This window comes from Trachurus japonicus, unplaced genomic scaffold (assembly GCF_045865225.1).
Source record: "Trachurus japonicus isolate A0001 unplaced genomic scaffold, Traja_1.0 AP030504.1".
In the NCBI taxonomy this organism is placed as follows: domain Eukaryota; kingdom Metazoa; phylum Chordata; class Actinopteri; order Carangiformes; family Carangidae; genus Trachurus; species Trachurus japonicus.
The window spans coordinates 6,812-26,801 of record NW_028220637.1 but is presented as its reverse complement, the minus strand read 5'-3'; the positions used below and the strand labels follow the sequence as shown (position 1 = coordinate 26,801).

Genomic DNA, 19,990 nt, shown 5'->3' with positions numbered 1-19,990 from the left:
TGAAAAGCCAAAAAATATACTTAAAAAAAAAAAAAAAGAAAGAAATAATCAAAAGGAAAGAAAATAGAGAGAAAGAAAAGAAACAAAAGGGGCAAAGAAAGAAAAAGATAGTAGGAAGAAAAAAAGAAAGAAGAAATACTTAGAAATACTAAAGAAAAAAAGAGGGAAGGAAATGAAGAAAAAGAGAGAAAGAGGAGGAAAGAAAGACAATGAAAGATTGAAAGAAAACACAAGAAAGAAATAATCAGAAGGAAAGAAACAAAGAAAAAAGAGAGAAAGAAAAGAAACAAAAAAGGCAAAGAAAGAAAAAGATAGTAGGAAGAAAAAAGACGAGCAGAAAGAGAGAAGAAATACTTAGAAATACAGAAGAGAGGACAGAAAGAGAAGTAGAGACATGAACGATGGAGTGAGTAACAGAGTTGACTCCTCTCCTTCCTCCTCCTCCTCCTCCTCCCCCTCTTCCTCTCCTCCTCCTCCTCCTCCTCCTCCCCCTCTTCCTCTCCTCCTCCTCCTCCTCCTCCTCCTCCTCCTCTTCCTCTTCCTCCTCAGACTACACCGACCTCGCCATGGGAACGGTGAAGCAGACTCAGGCGATCCCGTTCACTGGACCGATCTCTCTGCTCGTCACGCAGCTGCGCAGCCTCGCAGGTGAGTTGGCTCCGCCCCCTTCGTCCTCTAACTCCTCCCCCTTCTCCTCCTCTTCCTTCTCCTCCTCTTCTTCCTCCTCCTCTTCTTCCTCCTCCTCCTCCTCCTGCAGTAGCATAGATATAGTATATACTGACTAGATGCCGTGTTCTGCTTCTCAGCGTACGTCAACACGGCCGCCATCTTGGTCCGGGGTCTCTGACCATAGACATAATAAACGTCTGACCAGCAGTCAGACCGGTCAGACCCTTGTAGAACAAATTTCAGTGTGTTTATCAGTGTTTCCCCCAGAAAAATTGTTAGTTAAGGTGGTGTCTGACCTGTCGACGGGGGGGGGGGGCGGCGGCGGCGCGGATCTGTTGACGGACGGGGGGGGGGGGGGCGCGAGCGGATCGATCGCTTTCAACAAGCGCTGCTGTTATGTATGCGCGCTTCTCTGTGGTGTGTATGTGTGTGAGACAGTGTTGGGCAAGCTACTTGGAAAATGTAGTGAGCTAAGCTACAAGTTACTCTACATGAAATGAAGCTTCACTACACTAAAGCTACCCACCAGAGAAATGTAGCAAGCTACGCTACAATAAAATGACAAAAGTAGCTTAGCTACATCAAAGCTATTTTTTTTAGAAGTTAAATAAAGTTTTTCATTTATATCGGCCCATTGTGAGTGCTGAAAGATCTATGCAAGTACATTCCAAAAAAACACAAGTGTCTTTTCAAACAGTGGTTCCTAAACTTTCTTGGTCAGATTTTTTAAAATTCATCAATTAGGCTACTAGACATTTCAGGCGACCTCATTTGAATTTCAGGCGACCCCACGTGGGGTCCCGACCCCAAGGTTGGAAACACTGTTTTAAAAGACGTCGGCCACGGACGGAGTGGGCGACATGCTGGGACAAGGAGCTTCCGTTTTAACTGCTGCAGTCGTCTCTCCCTCTCGTACTCAGCATGCTGTTCAGGGTGTTTGGTTTGATTCATTAAAAGGCGCGTTCCTACAGGAACGGTCCCGTCACTCAGCCTCTCAGTGGCCGTGTCTCCGCTGCAGACAGGACGCACCGGGCTCCTTGAGCGACGTGCAACGGTGCGCAGCGGTCGCTGTGCAGCGATAAAGTTGTCCAGCTACGCTCTGATTCACGAACTTAACTAAATCCCTCCTCCTCTGTCACCTGCTGCGTGCTGCCCCCGCTGCAGCAGATGGGCATCAGCAGATACGTACATTATGTCACATGGAAGCGGTGCGTTTAAGGTCTAGAAAATCGCTACATTTTTTTTTTTTAAGACGGTAGTTTAGGCGGCAGCTCTTTGTTGTTAAAGTGGCCGCCTTAACAGGAAAGCGCTGCGGGAATCCCTGGTTTATGCATGTGGGTGTGTGTCTGAGTATGTAAGTGTATGTTTAATACATAAAAACAAAAATTATAACATTTTTTCAAAGATTTTTTGTTGTTGTTGTATCATAAATATATGTCTGACATTTATAATAAACCAAACGGCTTGAAAATCGGTTGAATATTTGGTGAGTTATGGCGATTTTAATGGTTGATAGACGTCTGCCTCTGTTGACTAGTGCAGTAAGTATGCTGCGTTCGATTGCACTCGGAACTCGGAAAGATCCGACCTCCAACTCGGAAAAATGCAATAGAACCCCTGCAGTCGGAACTCCGACTCGGGAACTCGGATGGGATCCAAGCAGCCCGAGTCGGTCGGAATTACGTCACAGCAATATGGCGTCGCACACCGCGAGAGGTATTTATTTATTTAGGCTATTTATTTTCCAACCTAGAAGGGAGAAGTTGTGGAAAAGGGAATATAGCCTAGTTCCATGCGTACTGCAGCAAGAGTTGAATCTGCACGGCTCGCTGTGACACATGCAGGATTCCCCTCGCTGCTGCGTTCAAGACTGTGTGTTGCAGAAGTACGTTTCTATTTCTCTCTCTCCACCAAGCATCTAATGGTCTTCCCCAGCAGTACTTTTTGATGCTCGAAAGATATATGAGCTTACTGTGGCCGGCCATGTTTTCCGAGGTTGCGCAATGAAACGCATTTACCTCGGAAGTCGGAATTTCCAACCGGGATCTTTCCGAGTTCCGAGTGCAATCGAACGCAGCATTAGACACGGCTTTCCCCGGACCAAGATGGCCGCCGCGTTGACGCATTCCACTCAATAGAGTTGCCTAGGAACGCGGCATCTAGTCAGTATATATATATCAGAGGAGGCTGGTCCATTGAGGCAGAGGAGGTTGGTCCTCCTCTATTTTTGAGAGGCAAAAGGAAAATTTATTTTTTATTTAAGAAAGAGTAACTGGTTGAAATAAATCATTACCAAATCTCAGTATAATTTATAAAATATTATATATGTTATAGTGACTCAAAACAGAAAACGGAGTCACTGAGAGGCTAAGTGAGGGAGCATTGCACTGTTGACTCGCTACATAAACAACAGAGCCATTTCCGTGTTTTCCGACTGAGTGCGTATTTATTTCCAACGTCAAACAAACAGACAAACAAGGCAAGGCACGGCAAGATGTTCAGGTACTCAGTTTGTAGTTAGATTAAGCGGTCAACAAAAAATACGCTCTCCCTACTCACCCCCTCTCCATGCAGCCGCCGCGGTAAACAGGTGAATATATGCCCATTCATTCAATCACTCAATCACTGCTCCTTGACCACACACCCCCGTGACGTGCATGAAAGGTGCAAAACTGACAGCTGAGGCCAAACACAAACACAAACCCGACTATCTCAGCATATGGCACCAACAACCCAGCCCCTAATTATTATTACTGCAATAATTACGTTATAACAAATAAACAAGACACATGAAATCGAAATCCACCATTGCCCATAGTCCATCAGTATAGCTCATCAATGCGCTCTTCTCCCTGGAAGAAAAGTCAAGTCTAGTCAAGTCCAGAAGTTCAAACACACAACTTCATGGTTGTGCTGTCAGTCAATAAAGTCAGTCTAACTGTCCCAGCAGAAACGTCCTCCCAGAACCAAGAAGTCAGACTTCCGCCTCCTGCAGAAGACAGACTTTGGTTATGGGCCTTTCCAAGGAGCTGGTCTTGGTCTTGATCAGCAACCGACGCACAAATCCTCTTCCGTCTGGAAAGGTCTGGATGACCCTTCCCATGACCCACGAGTTCCGCGGTGCTGTTTCATCCACGATAAGCACGACGTCTCCTACCACAAAGTTGCGCTTGATACCAGTCCACTTCTGCCGTTCCTGCAACTGTGGTAAATATTCCTTAGTCCATCGCTTCCAGAATAGATTGGACATATACTGGACCTGCTTCCAGCGTCGATGAACGTAGATGTCATTTCTTTGAAATTCCCCTGGTGGCAAGGAAGGGAAGGTTTTTAACAGCAAAAGATGATTAGGTGTTAAAGCTTCGAGATCATTAGGGTCGGTTGAAGCCTTGGTGATTGGACGACCGTTAATGATGGCTTCCACCTCACAGAGGACAGTGTGCAGTCCCTCCTCATCAAGATTTTGCACTTTAAAGATGGAATTGAAGACCGTCCGCACGGATCTGATCAACCTTGCCCAGACACCACCATGGTGTGATCCAGCTGGAGGGTTGAAAACCCACTTTACCTCCTTTTGAAGAAGAACATCATTTATCTGAGCATTGATTCCAACCCCTGATGGCCTCTCTCAGCTCACGTTCTCCTCCAATAAAATTTGTTCCATTGTCTGACCGAATTTCCCCGACTTGGCCACGCCTTGCCATGAATCTTCGTATGCGTTGATAAAAGAGTCTGTATCCAGCGAAGGAGCCACTTCGATACGGACAGCTCGTATTGCCAAACAGTGAATATGACTCCATATCTTTTTACTACACTCCTCCGGCTCTTAACCTCAAACGGTCCAAAGTAATCCACGCCGACTCTGGTGAATGGAGCTTCATCTGGACAGACCCGTCAGCAGGAAGATCACGAACCATCAGCTGCACCCTGGAGCAGCTTGCAGCCTCCGACAAACAACACACTTTGACAAAATCCTCCTTATGGCTGTGCCAACCCCTGGAATCCAGAACCTTTGACGCAACTTGGACAACATGTCGTTGCGTCCTCCATGACCAACCTGCTGATAGTATGTGCATCAGGAGAAGGTCTGAAATGTGGAGCTCTTTGGTCAGAATAGCAGGATGTTTTGCATCTTCAGGTAAAGCTGCCCTACTTAATCGTCCACCAACCCTCAGGATACCATCCTCCAATACAGGAGAGAGTTTGAAGATGTGACTATTCTTTTTCACATTTCCGCCACTCTGTAAACTAGAGAGTTCGTTGGGAAACCTCTTCCTCTGGCAAAATCTGATGATTTCCCTTTCAGCATCCAGCAACTCATCTACTGTGAGGAAACCTCTCCATGTGAGGTCTTTGACTTCTCCATTTCCCTGCTCTGAGGACGATCTTTGTTGTTCCCATGGCTCAGACTGAGTGGCTGCTGAATCAGACCATTTCCTCCTCTGGCTAAGACACCGCAGCAAGTTCTTTAGCCTGATAACCCAAGCCACAGCCCTTCTCAAACAGGTCCAAGAGGAAAAATGATGGATTAGTCGAGTGGTTGCATCCACATCCTCTGAGGTCTGCACCGCATTCACTGCAACACTGACCTTGACTTCTGGATCATTTGGAAGAAGTTCACCCAAACAATCTGGACTCACAGGCCAGTCTTGTTCCGGATGCAGAAGATATGCAGGTCCTGACAACCAAGTCTCACTCCTCAGGAATGTGTCAACCTTCAGCCCTCTGGAGGCCACATCTGCAGGATTGCTTAGAGTGTTTACATACCTCCACTGAGATGGCTGCGACACTTTGAGTATTTCTGAGACCCTGTTGGCGACAAAGGTACGGAACCTTGAAGTCTCGTTCTTAATGTACTTTAGCACGGAGGTGCTGTCAGTCCAAAATGTTGACTCTGTTAATGACATGCGCAACTCCCTTTTCCAAAAGGTGTCCAGACGACTTGCCATGGTAGCAGCTGTGAGCTCCATACGAGGTATTGAGACCGACTTCAGAGGAGACACCCTGGACTTTCCCATGACAAAGCTGCTGTGTACCTGTGAACGTGCATTCTGCAGGAGTAGGTAGGTCACTACACCATAACCGTTTTCACTTGCGTCTGTAAAGTGGTGCAATTGTGCCACAGTGACTTCTCCAAAATCTGGGGGCTTTAGACACCGAGAAACCTGGAAGTGCTCTAACTGATGAAGCTCTTTTAACCAGTTTGTCCATTCCTGTGCAGCTGATGGTGGTATAGGGTCATCCCAGCCGAGTTGCCGCCTGCAGAACTGTTCTTCGTTGTCCTCAGCACATTTCCTCAATGCAAAGTTAGCACAACTTGGTGAGGAGGTCGCACCAAAAAGATGTACCAACATCCTGAAGTCCACCAGGTCTTGGGTGACATCACCTTTGGGCCACCAGAGGAACCTCAATAGGTCAGCGTCTTCCCTTGGTACCCTTACTTGGTGAAACATAGACTCTATGTCTGCCATGATCACCACCGGTTCTTTCCTGAATCTGGCCAGGACACCAATCAGCGAGCTTGTGAGATCTGGCCCTTGTAGCAGTTGAGCATTGAGAGACGTTGACTGGAAAGTGGCTGCACAATCAAAAACCACACGGATTTTTCCTTTCTGAGGGTGATAAACACCATGGTGTGGGATATACCACAGCCTTCCATCACTACGTGCCAGCTCATCTGAAGGTACTTGCTCTGCGTATCCCTTGGAGACCATGTCATTCATAAAATCTGTGTACTGCTGTTGAAATAACGAGTCCCTTTTAAACCTCCTCTTTAGGTTTAGGGCACGCTGCTCGGCAACCTTCTTGTTGTTTGGCATGTTCACAGAACTTCTCAGGGGCAATGCAATCTGGTAATGGCCATCTACAAGTCTGGCCGAATCCTGGGCCAACCTCATGAACCTTTGATCTTCTCTTGACTGACCAGGTTGTTCATCATAGCCACATTCTGGGAAATCTGCTCTGAACTGCTGCTGCCAGAGCTCCTCCAAGTTCAGGACTGAGATTCTGTTAACGGTCGCAACATCCATTCCATCACCACTGTCTCCCCCCAGTGGTCCATTAACAGTCCAGCCCAAAATAGTCTTAATGGCATAAGGTCCATCCTCCACACTACGGATGACTTTTTTAAGACGTTAGTTTAGGCGGCAGCTCTTTGTTGTTAAGGCGGCCGCCTTAACAGGAAAGCGCTGCGGGAATCCCTGGTTTATGCATGTGGGTGTGTGTCTGAGTATGTAAGTGTATGTTTAATACATAAAAACAAAAATTATAAAAAATTTTCAAAGATTTTTTGTTGTTGTTGTATCATAAATATATGTCTGACATTTATAATAAACCAAACGGCTTGAAAATCGGTTGAATATTAGGTGAGTTATAGCGATTTTAATGGTTGATAGACGTCTGCCTCTGTTGACTAGTGCAGTAAGTATGCTGCGTTCGATTGCACTCGGAACTCGGAAAGATCCGACCTCCAACTCGGAAAAATGCAATAGAACGGCCCTTGAAGTCGGAACTCCGACTCGGGAACTCGGATGGGATCCAAGCAGCCCGAGTCGGTCGGAATTACGTCACAGCAATATGGCGTCGCACACCGCGAGAGGTATTTATTTATTTAGGCTATTTATTTTCCAACCTAGAAGGGAGAAGTTGTGGAAAAGGGAATATAGCCTAGTTCCATGCGTACTGCAGCAAGAGTTGAATCTGCACGGCTCGCTGTGACACATGCAGGATTCCCCTCGCTGCTGCGTTCAAGACTGTGTGTTGCAGAAGTGGCGTTTCTATTTCTCTCTCTCCCCCAAGCAGCTAATGTTCTTCCCCAGCAGTACTTTTTGATGCTCGAAAGATATGAGCTTATTGTGGCCGGCCATGTTTTCCGAGGTTGCGCAATGAAACGCATTTACCTCGGAAGTCGGACTTTCCAACCGGGATCTTTCCGAGTTCCGAGTGCAATCGAACGCAGCATTAGACACGGCTTCCCCCGGACCAAGATGGCCGCCGCGTTGACGCATTCCACTCAATAGAGTTGCCTAGGAACGCGGCATCTAGTCAGTATATATATATATCTATGCTGCAGTAGAAGCTGTAACTTCCTGTTTCCTCTGTGTGTTTGTGTGTGTGTGTGTGTGTGTGTGTGTGTGTGTGTGTGTGTGTGTGTGTGTTTCAGGCGACGTGGAGCAGGTCGAGGGGACGGAGAAAATCACGGTGAAGATCTTTAAGAGCATCACGCTGGTTCACGAGGCCGGGATGGTCGTACTGGAGGTCGGACACTCGAACGCAACACGACACTTTTTACACTCATCATCCACCACATGTCGCCTGAAGTGGCTAAAACTCACCTGTTTATCAAAACTTTATTAACTCTGAGCACACGAACACGTCCGTTTTTATTTAAACCAGTTTAGAAACATTAAATATACAGTTTATAACATGATTATGTAGCTGCAGTCAGGTTTTTATTAAAGCTCAGTATTTGTTCTACATGTTTATTTCAAACTATTTTGTATATTTTATAATTTTATTTATGTTTTTAGACACAGATCTCACTCAGACCTGGTTACAGATACATTATTACCAGATAATATACATTCATTACACAGATATATACAATAATTATGACAATTTTTTATTTTTATCACACTTTTTCAAACACTTCAAAAATCTCAACACCAATAAACTCAAAGAGAAAAATGTAAAAACAACAGACAATTGAAGTAAAAAAACTCTATGAACTAATTGATGCAGCAATATAAATCAATAATGATAATAATGAAAATGTTCTCGTCTCAGTGGGTCGCCAACCCGCTCAACGACATGTACGCAGACGCCGTCACCACGGTGATCCTGGAGGTCCAGTCCAACCCCACCGCCCAGAAATGTCAGTGAACGCATCACGAGGGAATTTATTTTAATTTCACTGATGAACAGAAACTTTACAGACGTTTGTTTGTTTGTTTTTTTTGTTTGTTTGTTTCAGTCCACGAGGGCAGGAAGGAAACGTTCGACATGGAGCTGTTCGTCGAGCGACTGGAGCTGATGCTGCAGTGAGTCTGAACACCTTAACTAACAACCTCGAGAATGGTTTTAATGGTTAAAATATCTGACAAAACTGTAGAACTGAACACTTTTTAAGTTAAAATTAAACCTAATTGATCCAAATATAAGAGAATAAAACTTTTAAATGAAGGTAAAGATTAAATATTTTCTGTTTTCACCTGGTAAAATGTTTTTTTTCCGTTTCAGCGACATGTTCGGGGACGACTGCGTGAATTTCAAAGACAGTAAAAGCCTGAGTGTGACGGTGGACGGAGTCACGGCGTGCATCGACCCAGAGACCAGAGTGAGTCCAGCGTCTGACATCTATTCTATACACGAACATTAAAGGGATAGTTCAATATTTTGGCAAATTCGCCTACAGTATAGGGTTGTCACGATACCAGAATTTCAGTAGTCGATAATCAATATCTGTGAATTTCCACGATTCTCGATACTAATTCGATACCACGATTAAAAAACAAAAACAAAACAGAACCCATGTACTTTTAAATTCACTACTTTATTGATAACGGTTTCAACATCTTTTTGCACAAAATTTAATAGGGCTGCCCCCAAATAGTCGACCAAGCACTGGTTGACTAGAGCACTGGAAAAGAGAGCAACTAACGACACCACCATTGACTCCCGTGGTAAGGGTTTTGCGCCCCGAGTGGCAGGATATGGGTATTGCAAAAGCGCCCAGAAAACTCATTCACATCCAATGTAGCTATGTGTGTTGCCCACTTGCTTGTAGATTGATGAAAACGGCCGTGTTTTTGTTTTTAGGTGTCTTGGTCATATCAAATTACACTTGTAATTTGTTTATTTGTCCGTCCTGGGTGAGGTATCCCTCCTCTGTTGCTCACCCTGAGGTTTCTCCGATTTTTCCCTGTTAAAAGGGTTTTCCATGGAGTTTTTTCCTCAGGTGATGGAGGGTCTAAGGACAGAGGATGTTGTTACGATGCCATGTATAGCCCTTTGAGACAAACTGTTTGTAAAAACGGGCTATACAAATAAAATTGCCTTGCCTTGCCTTGCCTTGCCTTGCCTTGGCTTGCCTTGCCTTTATTACAAAATGGAGATTGAAACATTAATGTAGACAAATATTTTTTTTTATTTTTACTAGCCTAGGTGTTAATGTTTATCTGTAAAAGGTCCTCAATGATGCTATTAACGTGGTTGATCTATAAATGTCCTTGAAAATACCACACTTGCTCATTCACCAACATTGCCGAGATGTCAGTTCTTGGGCGCTTTTGCAATACCCATATTCCGCCATCAGGAGGCGCTTCCATTGGACCAATGCGTGTTGTTACTCTCTTTTCCAGTGCTCTATGGTTGACCAAAAAAATCATTAGCCAACCAAAATTTCAATGGTCGATTGTTCGCAGGAAAAAAAACAAACATTTGGAGCCGTGTCTTGTTAAAATAGTCAAAATCAATATGACTGAACTGTATATGAAAGGCTATAGGGCTTTTAATTTGAAGGGCCAGATACAGGAAGTCGTGACATGATTAGTCGACTAATGACGACCAAGGGAATTATGGTGATAGGAGAATTTGCCAAAATGTTGAACTATCCCTTTAACGTCTGGTTCATCATAATGGTATTTACAGGGTTCCTACGCAAGTATGGAAAGTATGGGAAAGTATGGAATTTGATTTTATACATTTCCAGGTCTGGAAAAGTATGGAAAATGGAAATTATTGTATGGAAATGATCTGGCTTAATACTTAATACTTATCTGGGTTTGGTCTTATTATATCTGAAGTTATCTGGGTTAATTATTTTTGTATGTGCTACCTATAGCTACAATCTCCTGAAATAATTTGGTAACATAATGGCTAGGTAGAGTGGGGTAATTTGTGCCATGGGGCCTGGGTTAAGTTGTGCCAGTGGCAGTGCTGTCTGTGTATAGGAGAAACATGGCAGTGGGCACGGATTCGCTTGAAACTTAACATGTGTGATGAGGGACCGCCCCTGAACACACCTGCCCAGTCTGGTTGTGCTCGTAGTCTGGTGGATGAACAAAACATGGCGTTTCTTTGTGCCACAGCCCCCAGCCTGCCTCAGGCCTCCACGACTACATGGGGACAAGCGAGGGCCCGATCATCGCCGCTTCTGGCTTTAATTTTGTATTGAATGTCTTGCTTTTATATAGCATTAACATTTGTGAGATTAAAATTATCTGTTTTACTTCAATTATCAATGGCACAATTTACCCTAGTGTATTCTCTCCAATGGCACAACTTACCCCGCACCGGGGGCAAGTTGTGCCAGATTTTTTTTTTTTTTTCTAAAGCTATATTTCTGAAACAGTTGATTTAAGATTCAAAGTTGAAAAATAGATGTTAGGGTGTAGGGTGGTTGGAAAGCACGAATCGCTGTGGAGAGTCCGGTCAGGGCTCTGGTGGGTCTCAATAACCAGGCCGTGGAGTGCAGAAAGAGTTCTTTAATTTCTAATTAAGTTCTTCGCTCTTACAGGGACTTGTGTGTGTGGTTTCTAGGATGTACACAGAACAAACAGAGTGAAAATCACACTATTATTAACATCTTCATACAGCAAAGGGTTAATAATCAATGATAACATAAAAGTTTACCACATTAACACACTGCTTATTATTTAACTTAAAACAATTGCAATCCAAAAGATATGGATTATTAATATAAACTGAAATCTACTTACAGGACAAATGGACGCACACATCCCTCTTAAACAGAAAAAACTAGATCTGGAACACAGGAAAAAAACGACTGAAAAACTGCCAGCAACACCTTTTAGTGACCTTTTAGTCCTCTCTCCTTTTCTGCTACTGGTTAAGCAAACCAATCCAGACTGGTTCCTGTTGCTAGGCAGAACAGCAATAGTGCGCCCTCTAGTGGCCAGTAGTTAGCCACTCTCTTTTCAGCTCCTGGTAATAGACAGCCTTTTCAACAGCCGCCCCCGAATTCAGGAAGTGAATTCGAACCACTGTAAAGGCCTCTATTCCTCTTCAGGAAGAGCAGGGAGACTTATAAGTCTTGCCACGGGTCGGGTGTATGTTCTGTCCTTCACCAACACCTCGGCAGACCGAACACGGTTGTCAGCTCCAGGGAAGACTTGAGTGATCTTTCCCACAGGCCAGAGGGCCCGGGGCAACTGGTTGTCAACTATCATAACAACATTTCCCACTTGCAAGTCCACAGCTTCCGTCCGCCATTTCTGCCGGGCCTGGAGGCCAGGAAGGTAATGTTTGAGGAAATGCTTCCAAAACTGGTCAGCCAGTATTTGGCTATGTCGCCATCTCCGCCGACCTAGGATCTCTGGGCCCTCATAGGCAACCTGGGGCAGGGAGGCATCACGTCGCCCCATGAGGAGACAGTTAGGGGTGATGGGATCAGGGTCCGCAATGATGATGAGATAAAGCCAAGAGGTTTGGAATTTAAGAGTCCTTCAATCTCGGTAAGAACAGTGCGCAACACCTCTTCTGTAACTGTCTGGGCCCCGATAGTGACTTGAAGTGCAGCCTTGAGAGAACGTATCTCCCTCTCCCAGCATCCTCCGAAGTGCGGTGTTCCTGGAGGGATGAAAGCAAATCGGATCTGCTGGCGGCGAGTTGAGTTTGGAGCTCGGGTTGGAGGATTCGAAAGCCTGCCGCAGCTCTCTTTCCTCCTCCTCTGAAGTTTGTGCCTTGGTCACAAACAGGAGCTCATGAGGCTTTCCCCGCCGGGCGATGAAGCGTCTCAGAGCCATCAGGAACGCGTCAGTGTCCCATACTGCTGAGAAGATCTACATGAACTGCCCGGGTTGTCATGCATTTGAACAGTATCCCCCACCTCTTCTCATTCCTGCGACCAATCTTGATGACATATGGCCCAAAGCAGTCGACGCCGGTCGAGTAGTAAGGCTAGCTCAAAGGTGGCGCTGTCTAGCTGGGGGGAGGTCAGCCATCTTGGGTGGATCAGGTCTCCCTCTCCACTTTCTACACTCCGTGCACTTCCTTTGGTGTCGACGCACTGCTTCACGCCCTCGCAGTATCCAATACCTCCTCCTAATCTCTGCGAACACTCTCTCCGGCCCTGGATGATGCAGCTTGATATCATAGTCCTGTATGATCAGCCTGGTCAGAGGGTGCTGGGGATCGAGGACAATGGGGTGTATTGTGTCTGCTGTGAGGTCGCTGCAGCGGCGGAGACGGCCTCCCACTCTGATGAGCCCTGTTGCCTCGTCGAGCTCTGGAGCCAGTGACATGAGGCGGCTGGATTTTGCCACTGGTTTGCTCGCAGTTAGCAGAGCAGACTCTTCTGGGAACGAGTCTCTCTGCGCCTGTTTCAAGGCCTCCAGTTCAGCAGCAGCATAGACATCGGCGGTCACAGGAGTTGAAGGGTTGGCCGCCCCATGCAGCTGGTGGGCAGTGACCTCCAGGTAGTCCCTCAGGGTCTGATGCTGTTGTGGATCTGGGCAGGGTTACCTTTGGCAGGTGTTCAAGCTCCGCCTCCCACGAGCGCCAGGAATGCAGCAGGTCGTCCGGGAGCTGCGGGTCGTCCCAATCTCTCTTCTTGTTCCACAAGCACTGAACAAGGACCTTCGCTCTGGTGGTGTAAGGTATTATGTAACCGAGAGGGTCATATTGGCTGGCGAGAACTTTATATATGTTCCTCATCGTGACCACTGAGCAATCCACCATGCGATGCTTGTAGGACAGGGTGTCTGTCTGGCAATGCCAGTGTAGTCCGAGGGCTGACTCCTGAACATCTGGCCGACCATAGCTGAGCCACAGTTCGCAGGTATCTGACCTGGCTTCAGAAGGGAGATGGGTGATGATGGACGGGTCGTTGCTGGCCCACTGCCTCAGCTCAAATCCTCCTTCGGCCAGAAGATGGCGCAGTTTGTCCACCAGAGCTCTAGCAGCTTCTCTTGATGTTAAGCTGTGTAACAGTTGTCTACGTAGAATGACTTCTCTACGATGACTCGCACGTCCTCCTCTGGCTGGCTGTGGTCCTGCACGTGCTTCTGCAGTGCAAAGGTTGCACAGCAGGGACTGCAGGTGGTCCCGAAGGGGAGGACTTGCCACTCATACACACTTGGTGGGTTTTCTGGCCTCAGGTCTCTCCACAAGAACCTCAGCAGTGGTTTGTCAGTCTGGAGCAGCCGTACTTGGTGGAACATTCCGCGGATGTCGCTGCTGAAGGCGAGGGCATGCTCTCGGAAGCGGAGAAGCAACCGCAAGCAATGAGGGGCCTAAGGGAGGACCTGGCAGAAGGAGCTCATTCAGGGTTGTGTCCTTGATACTGGAAGAGCAGTTGTACACCACACGGTTCTTCCCATTGTTGTTGGACTATATGGTGTGGTATATACCAGGACTCACTCTGTGGTTTCCACCTGATCTGGCTCCATCTTCACAACTTAGCCTGCATCTACCAGTTTGTCAATCTCTGCATGATAGGCAGTGCTTGCTCTGCGTCTGTCGATAACCTCCTCTCGATGCTCCTAAGCTGCGGCAAAACAGCTTCGGGTGGAGCGTGTAGCTGAGGCATGTTCTTAACTCGCAGGAGGGGTGTGGCGTAGCGCTCGACGCCGTTGACATTCACTCTGATGGTCTGCTCCTGGAGGAGATGAATGGCTTCATGGTCTTGGCGGGATCTCGTAGCCAGCTTCTCACTGCGATAAGGAAGTACATCCATCTGCCACAGTTTCTCCACGTGAGTGAAGAGGTCAAGTGGGGACAATGTGGAGGTGAAGAGACATTGTGGTGCATTAAGGCTGAGCTTCATGTCTTGTGCTGGGCCTTGTAGAGTCCATCCCAGGAGCGTCCTCACGGCGGCTGGTCCACCAGGAGGGCCAAACCGAACAGGCTCTATTGGTGTGATGAGGTGAGTGCAGTCAGAGCCGATCAGTAACACCGGATGAACTCTGTCCAGAGTCGGTAGAGGCAACCCAGCTAAGTGTCTGTACTTCTTCTGCAGTGTAGCGATGGGATGGGTGTGCTCTGCCAGTCCCAGCTGTTTAGCAGTGAATGCACTCTGGATCTTAAACTGCTTCTCGGGATCATCAATGGGAGATATGGTGAAGGACACAGCCTCCCCGTGAAGCACCTGCAACTCCTGTCTGACAGTGCGCAGGGCTAGTTCTTCTGGCTTGCCTTTCAGACCCAATTTCTTGGCTGCAGCATGAAGAAGGATGGTTCGCTCTGAGCCATCATCAAGAACAGCATACGCCTCCAGTGACCGGTTGCCCCTCCTTATGGTAACCTTGCTGATCTTTAGGAGCACCTTACAGTTGTAGGTGGGGCGGTCGACATACAGAACTCTGCTGGCGGTGACAGTTCTCAGCTGCAGCTGTCTCTGGTGCTTCAACCTCTGCTCTCTCATTCACCTCGTGTAGCACAAGCAGATGTTTCCTGTTGCATGTCTTGCAGGGGGCTTTCAGGGTGCACTTGGCTGCCTGGTGGCCACGACCACAACGCCAGCATTTGTTGTTGCTTCTGATCCACACCTCCTTCTGCTCCCTGTTCAGCTGCTTGAAGTTGGTGCAGTTGTTCAGGTAGTGGTTGTTGTTGTCACAATATGGACAGTAAGCTGTTCCCCTCTCCTTCTTGCTGAGGCTGTGGGCTGGAGAGGCTGATGCTGATGGAGGTGTAGGAGTGCTTGGCTCTGCTGCTTTACCTGTGCCGAGGAGGATTGTGGTGGGTTTGCTGGTGGGCCTGGAGTCTCTCCGGTTCTCTTTCTTTCTGGTAGAGGACTCCTCTCTTCTATAGCTGGCACCCTTTCCACTGTCCTCTTGCACCTCAAGCTCATATTCCAGCCATTCAGCCAAGTCAGTGAGTGTGGGAATAGCTACTCTCATGGGGTGGATGAATCTCTTAAAGCTGGCGGTGAGGTCATGGGGTAGTTTCCCGAGTAGCCTGGATACATGAGATCCACACTGCAGCTCCATGTGACCTCTTGACCCCAGCTGCTCCAGCATGCCAACCAGAGAGCGTACACGAAGAGCAAACAGACGAAAAGCTTTCACATCACCACTACGGACATCTGGACCATCCATCAACTCTGTGATGCGTTGTACAGCTAGCTTGTGTGGCTGCCCATACATCTTGGTGAGGGCCGTCATCGTGTCTGTGTAAGGCTGCCTGGAGTTGCTGTATGAAGTCTGCCACAAGCGAGGCCTCTTCACACCTGAGGTGATCTGTGAGGATTTGGAACTTGAAATCGCTCGGTGGCGTCTCTCGGGAGGATATTCTCCAGTGCAATCTTCATCTTTGAAAACTCTCTGGGGTCTGGTGACATCAGAGGTGGGATAGATGGCTTAGGCCCTTGGTAAGTATGCTCTTGAGTGAATGACAGGTCTGCGGGTGGATGATATGGGGTGTAGCCGTCGTCTGCTCTGTCAGCATAACCATATCGTGGATCATAGGGGTTATAGGCTGGCCTGGGTGGGGTTCTCTGCCGTACCGATCTGCCCTGGGGTAGCTTGCTTGAGGAGGGACAGAAGAGTATGGTGGATAGTGAGGGTCCCCTGGTACCCGCTGTGATACTGTGAGTGGGAAGATCCTCTGCTAACATGTCACTAGGCTTGGGTGGGGGGTAGTATGCTTCCCTGGGGTCAGCAGGATATCCTCTATATGGCATATAGGCTGGTGTTGTATGATAACTCTCCCGCCCACGGGTGTCTGAGCTTGGTGGTGGGCGTGGATGCAAAGGTGCATGTGATGTAGCTGGCCTGGGTGTGTTCCTGATCTCACTCACCAGATTATTCATCTGATGGCGGAGGTCGGTATTGGCTTGCTTCATCTCCTTTAATGCTGCAATGAGCTCAGGTACCTGGCTTGCCTGGTGTTTCAGGGCTGCATTCTCTCGGCTGAGCTGCTGCCACCTGGTGGGTGGATCTGGTGCTTGGCTGGGGGGGTGGCTCTGATCATCCCGCATCTCCTTCAACATCTGTTCCCATTCCTCATCCACCACGTTTGGGTCTGGTGCGGGACTTTGGCTGAGAGGCGATGTGGCACCAGAGCGTGCCTCTGCTACCAACTGGACACGCTCATCTTCTCCTGTGTCTTGGGGAACCTGGCTCTGGGCCCCCTTCTGGGATCCTGGTCCAGTTAAATCGTAATCCGACAGGTAAGAGGGAACTGCTTTCTGCCTTGGCGGTCGGGAAACCGCATCCTCTGGCTCAGGGTTAGGCATCTTCCCACAGTAATCCGTCACTCCGGCTCGAAGGACCAGTGAAAAATAGATGTTAGGGTGTAGGGTGGTTGGAGAGCACGAATCGCTGTGGAGAGTCCGGTCAGGGCTCTGGTGGGTCTCAATAACCAGGCCGTGGAGTGCAGAAAGAGTTCTTTAATTTCTAATTAAGTTCTTCGCTCTTACAGGGACTTGTGTGTGTGGTTTCTAGGATGTACACAGAACAAACAGAGTGAAAATCACACTATTGTTAACATCTTCATACAGCAAAGGGTTAATAATCAATGATAACATAAAAGTTTACCACATTAACACACTGCTTATTATTTAACTTAAAACAATTGCAATCCAAAAGATATGAATTATTAATATAAACTGAAATCTACTTACAGGACAAATGGACGCACACATCCCTCTTAAACAGAAAAACTAGATCTGGAACACAGGAAAAAACGACTGAAAAACTGCCAGCAACACCTTTTAGTGACCTTTTAGTCCTCTCTCCTTTTCTGCTACTGGTTAAACAAACCAATCCAGACTGGTTCCTGTTGCTAGGCAGAACAGCAATAGTGCGCCCTCTAGTGGCCAGTAATGAGCCACTCTCTTTTCAGCTCCTGGTAATAGACAGCCTTTTCAACAATTATGCATTAATTAATTTCACAACACTATATATGAATGTGTAAAATCAAATATAGTCAAAATATAACTACATTATTGATAATATACACAAAATATTTTAAGTATCTATTAATATAGGACCAATTATTACTTCCCCTTAGAGGAAGTATTTGAAATATTGAAGTCATTAATTGTCATCTATACCAAATGTTTGAGTTTATTTTAATAATTTTTTACATTTTATTATTACAAATGGCACGCTGACATTTAAATTCCTACCAATTTAATGTTACGTGAGGTAAATGGACCAGTTTCTGTGCATTTACCTTTACTTTGGCGCTACATCTGCCGATACGGTTCCGACAATCTTTTTTGGAGAGTGACAGTATTTAGAAATCTTTACGATTGATTAATTGTGGCGTTTAATACCACGATTAAAGCAGAAGTAAGTGATATATTTGTGTTAATATAAGTCTTAAATAGTTATATCTTCCGACAGCAATCACTTACATAGAGTGTTTGGTCTGAAACACGGGTCTGTCAGTCACTCTGCTCTGCTCTGAGCCGAAGAGAAAACATTTATCGTATCCTACAGTTTTTATCCAATGAGGAGAGAGAACGGCATGCAGGGCTGTGTGTGCAGCCAAGGAACGCCGTGAATGTGGCGACGTAGGGACGAGGACTGTTATGGTCGTATCAAGGAAACTCGTATTTTTCCGACCGTGAAGTGGTACCAGTTCGATCTGGTACGAGTTCATTACGTTACGAGTGGCCGTTATAGTGACTTTCACCGGTAAAACAGGTCGGAAAAACACGAGTGGGTTGCCTGAAATGCTACAAAGTCGTAAGTTGTGACTTGAAGCTGTAATTTACGATTTCAAAAGCCTGCCTGGAACGCAGCATTAGCGAAAACGACCGGACCACTTACTTCTGCTTTAATTGTGACAATAAGTAATCGTGACAATCCCTAGTTTGATGGTTAAAGATGAACTCTCTGTGTCTCTAACCTCCTCTCCTCCATGTGCGTTTGTTTTCAACAACGAAGCCGGTGAGAAATCAATCCATGGAGCGGTGGATAACGTTATTTATCATCTACCATGTTACCATGTGTGTATCTGTGTAGTCTTATCTGTCATAAACAAGAGACTACGCGTTACGTTTGTGTGGCGGTGCCGCAGAGACGAGAGCTGGGACACCGGGTCGGAGGCTCTGATCTTACAAGGTTGGTTTTCAGCCAAGAGACGCTAGGTGGAAGGCAGAGAGCCTCCATTCTCCCAGGTAATGATTCGTATCAGAACATATTTCCTCCTTTTGCTGCAATTTCATTACATTAATTGTGAAAAACAAGTAATTGTGGACATCCCTAAAATCCACACCATCAGCTACTCACACTGGGGAAGAACAGAGACTTTGGGGTTTGCTCGTATTGTTTATCCAGCTTCTTGTCCTGAGAGAAGAAGATAAAGAAACTTTATTAATCCTGAAGGAGGTTGTTCACAGAAGAAAAGACAAAAGACAAGAGTAAACTAAACTAATCTCTGCACATCTTATAAAATATATATTTAAATGACTGTCCACCTGATCTATACAGAATAAAGACAGGAAAGACTTTATCATCTTCAGATTCTGTCTGTAGCACCTTAATCCCTTAATACTCATGAAAATACAGTGGTAATACGTCTCTGTAACGCGTCAGTCAGACAGTGTGACTGACAGTGTGTAGTTTAGTTCCTGACAGAGACAGAACGGAGCGACTCACCACACAGTGGACCAGGATGCTGATAGGAACCCAGAAGAGCAGAGAGCAGTTTCTGGCCGACCCCACGATGTTGTCGGCCAGAAACTTCCCAAACGTGTTGATGTCCAGTTTGTCGATGAAGTCCCACAGACGCTCCACCACGTCCTGCACCTGCTTCATGCACTTCCCCTGCAGGAGACACACACACACACACACACACAAGCTGTGTTTACACACATACACACACAAGCTTTGTTTACATGGAGCCAAATATTCAGATTAGATTCGGTTTAGAGTCCAAACTGAATGAAAATGCTCCATATAAACAGCTCAATCACAACAAACAAGCCCAAACCAAATCAAGTTTCATTCGGTTTCACAGAGGCAGAATAAACCTTTTCTTAAATCGATCAAAAGTATAAAACAATAAAATAAAATCATGTAAACAGTTGACCTGAAAGACTCATTCAGAAAGGATTCAATCAGAAAGAGGAAAAAGTCTCCATGTAAACCCACCTACACACACTCACATCCCGCTTGTCTTTAATGTGTTTTTTTTTTGGGGGGGGGGTTTCCCCCTTTTACAAAGCATTTTATATAATAACACGTGAACATGGGGTGTTTTCTATTATAATAACACAAGGAAATAAATAATTAACCAAAAACTTAAAGCAGATAACAGCGGCACGGCCGTTTCGGCTAATGATAGTGTTCAAGGCAAGGCTTTTGAAACCGTAAGTTACAGCTTCAAGTCACAACTACGACTTGGTAGC

At 46.3% G+C, this 19,990-nt stretch overlaps 1 protein-coding gene across 1 annotated transcript; it reads left to right on the top strand.

Annotated features, from left to right (window-relative positions):
- Window positions 1–550: 550 nt before the first annotated feature.
- LOC146960286 (cleavage and polyadenylation specificity factor subunit 3-like) lies at window positions 551–9,046 on the top strand. The gene is made up of 5 exons (XM_085772462.1): window positions 551–648; window positions 7,832–7,926; window positions 8,455–8,542; window positions 8,642–8,708; window positions 8,908–9,046. Exons 1-5 carry the CDS (start codon window positions 567–569, stop codon window positions 9,044–9,046), a joined length of 471 nt encoding a protein of 156 aa, XP_085628588.1. The 5' UTR covers window positions 551–566.
- The last annotated feature ends 10,944 nt before the right edge of the window (window positions 9,047–19,990 follow it).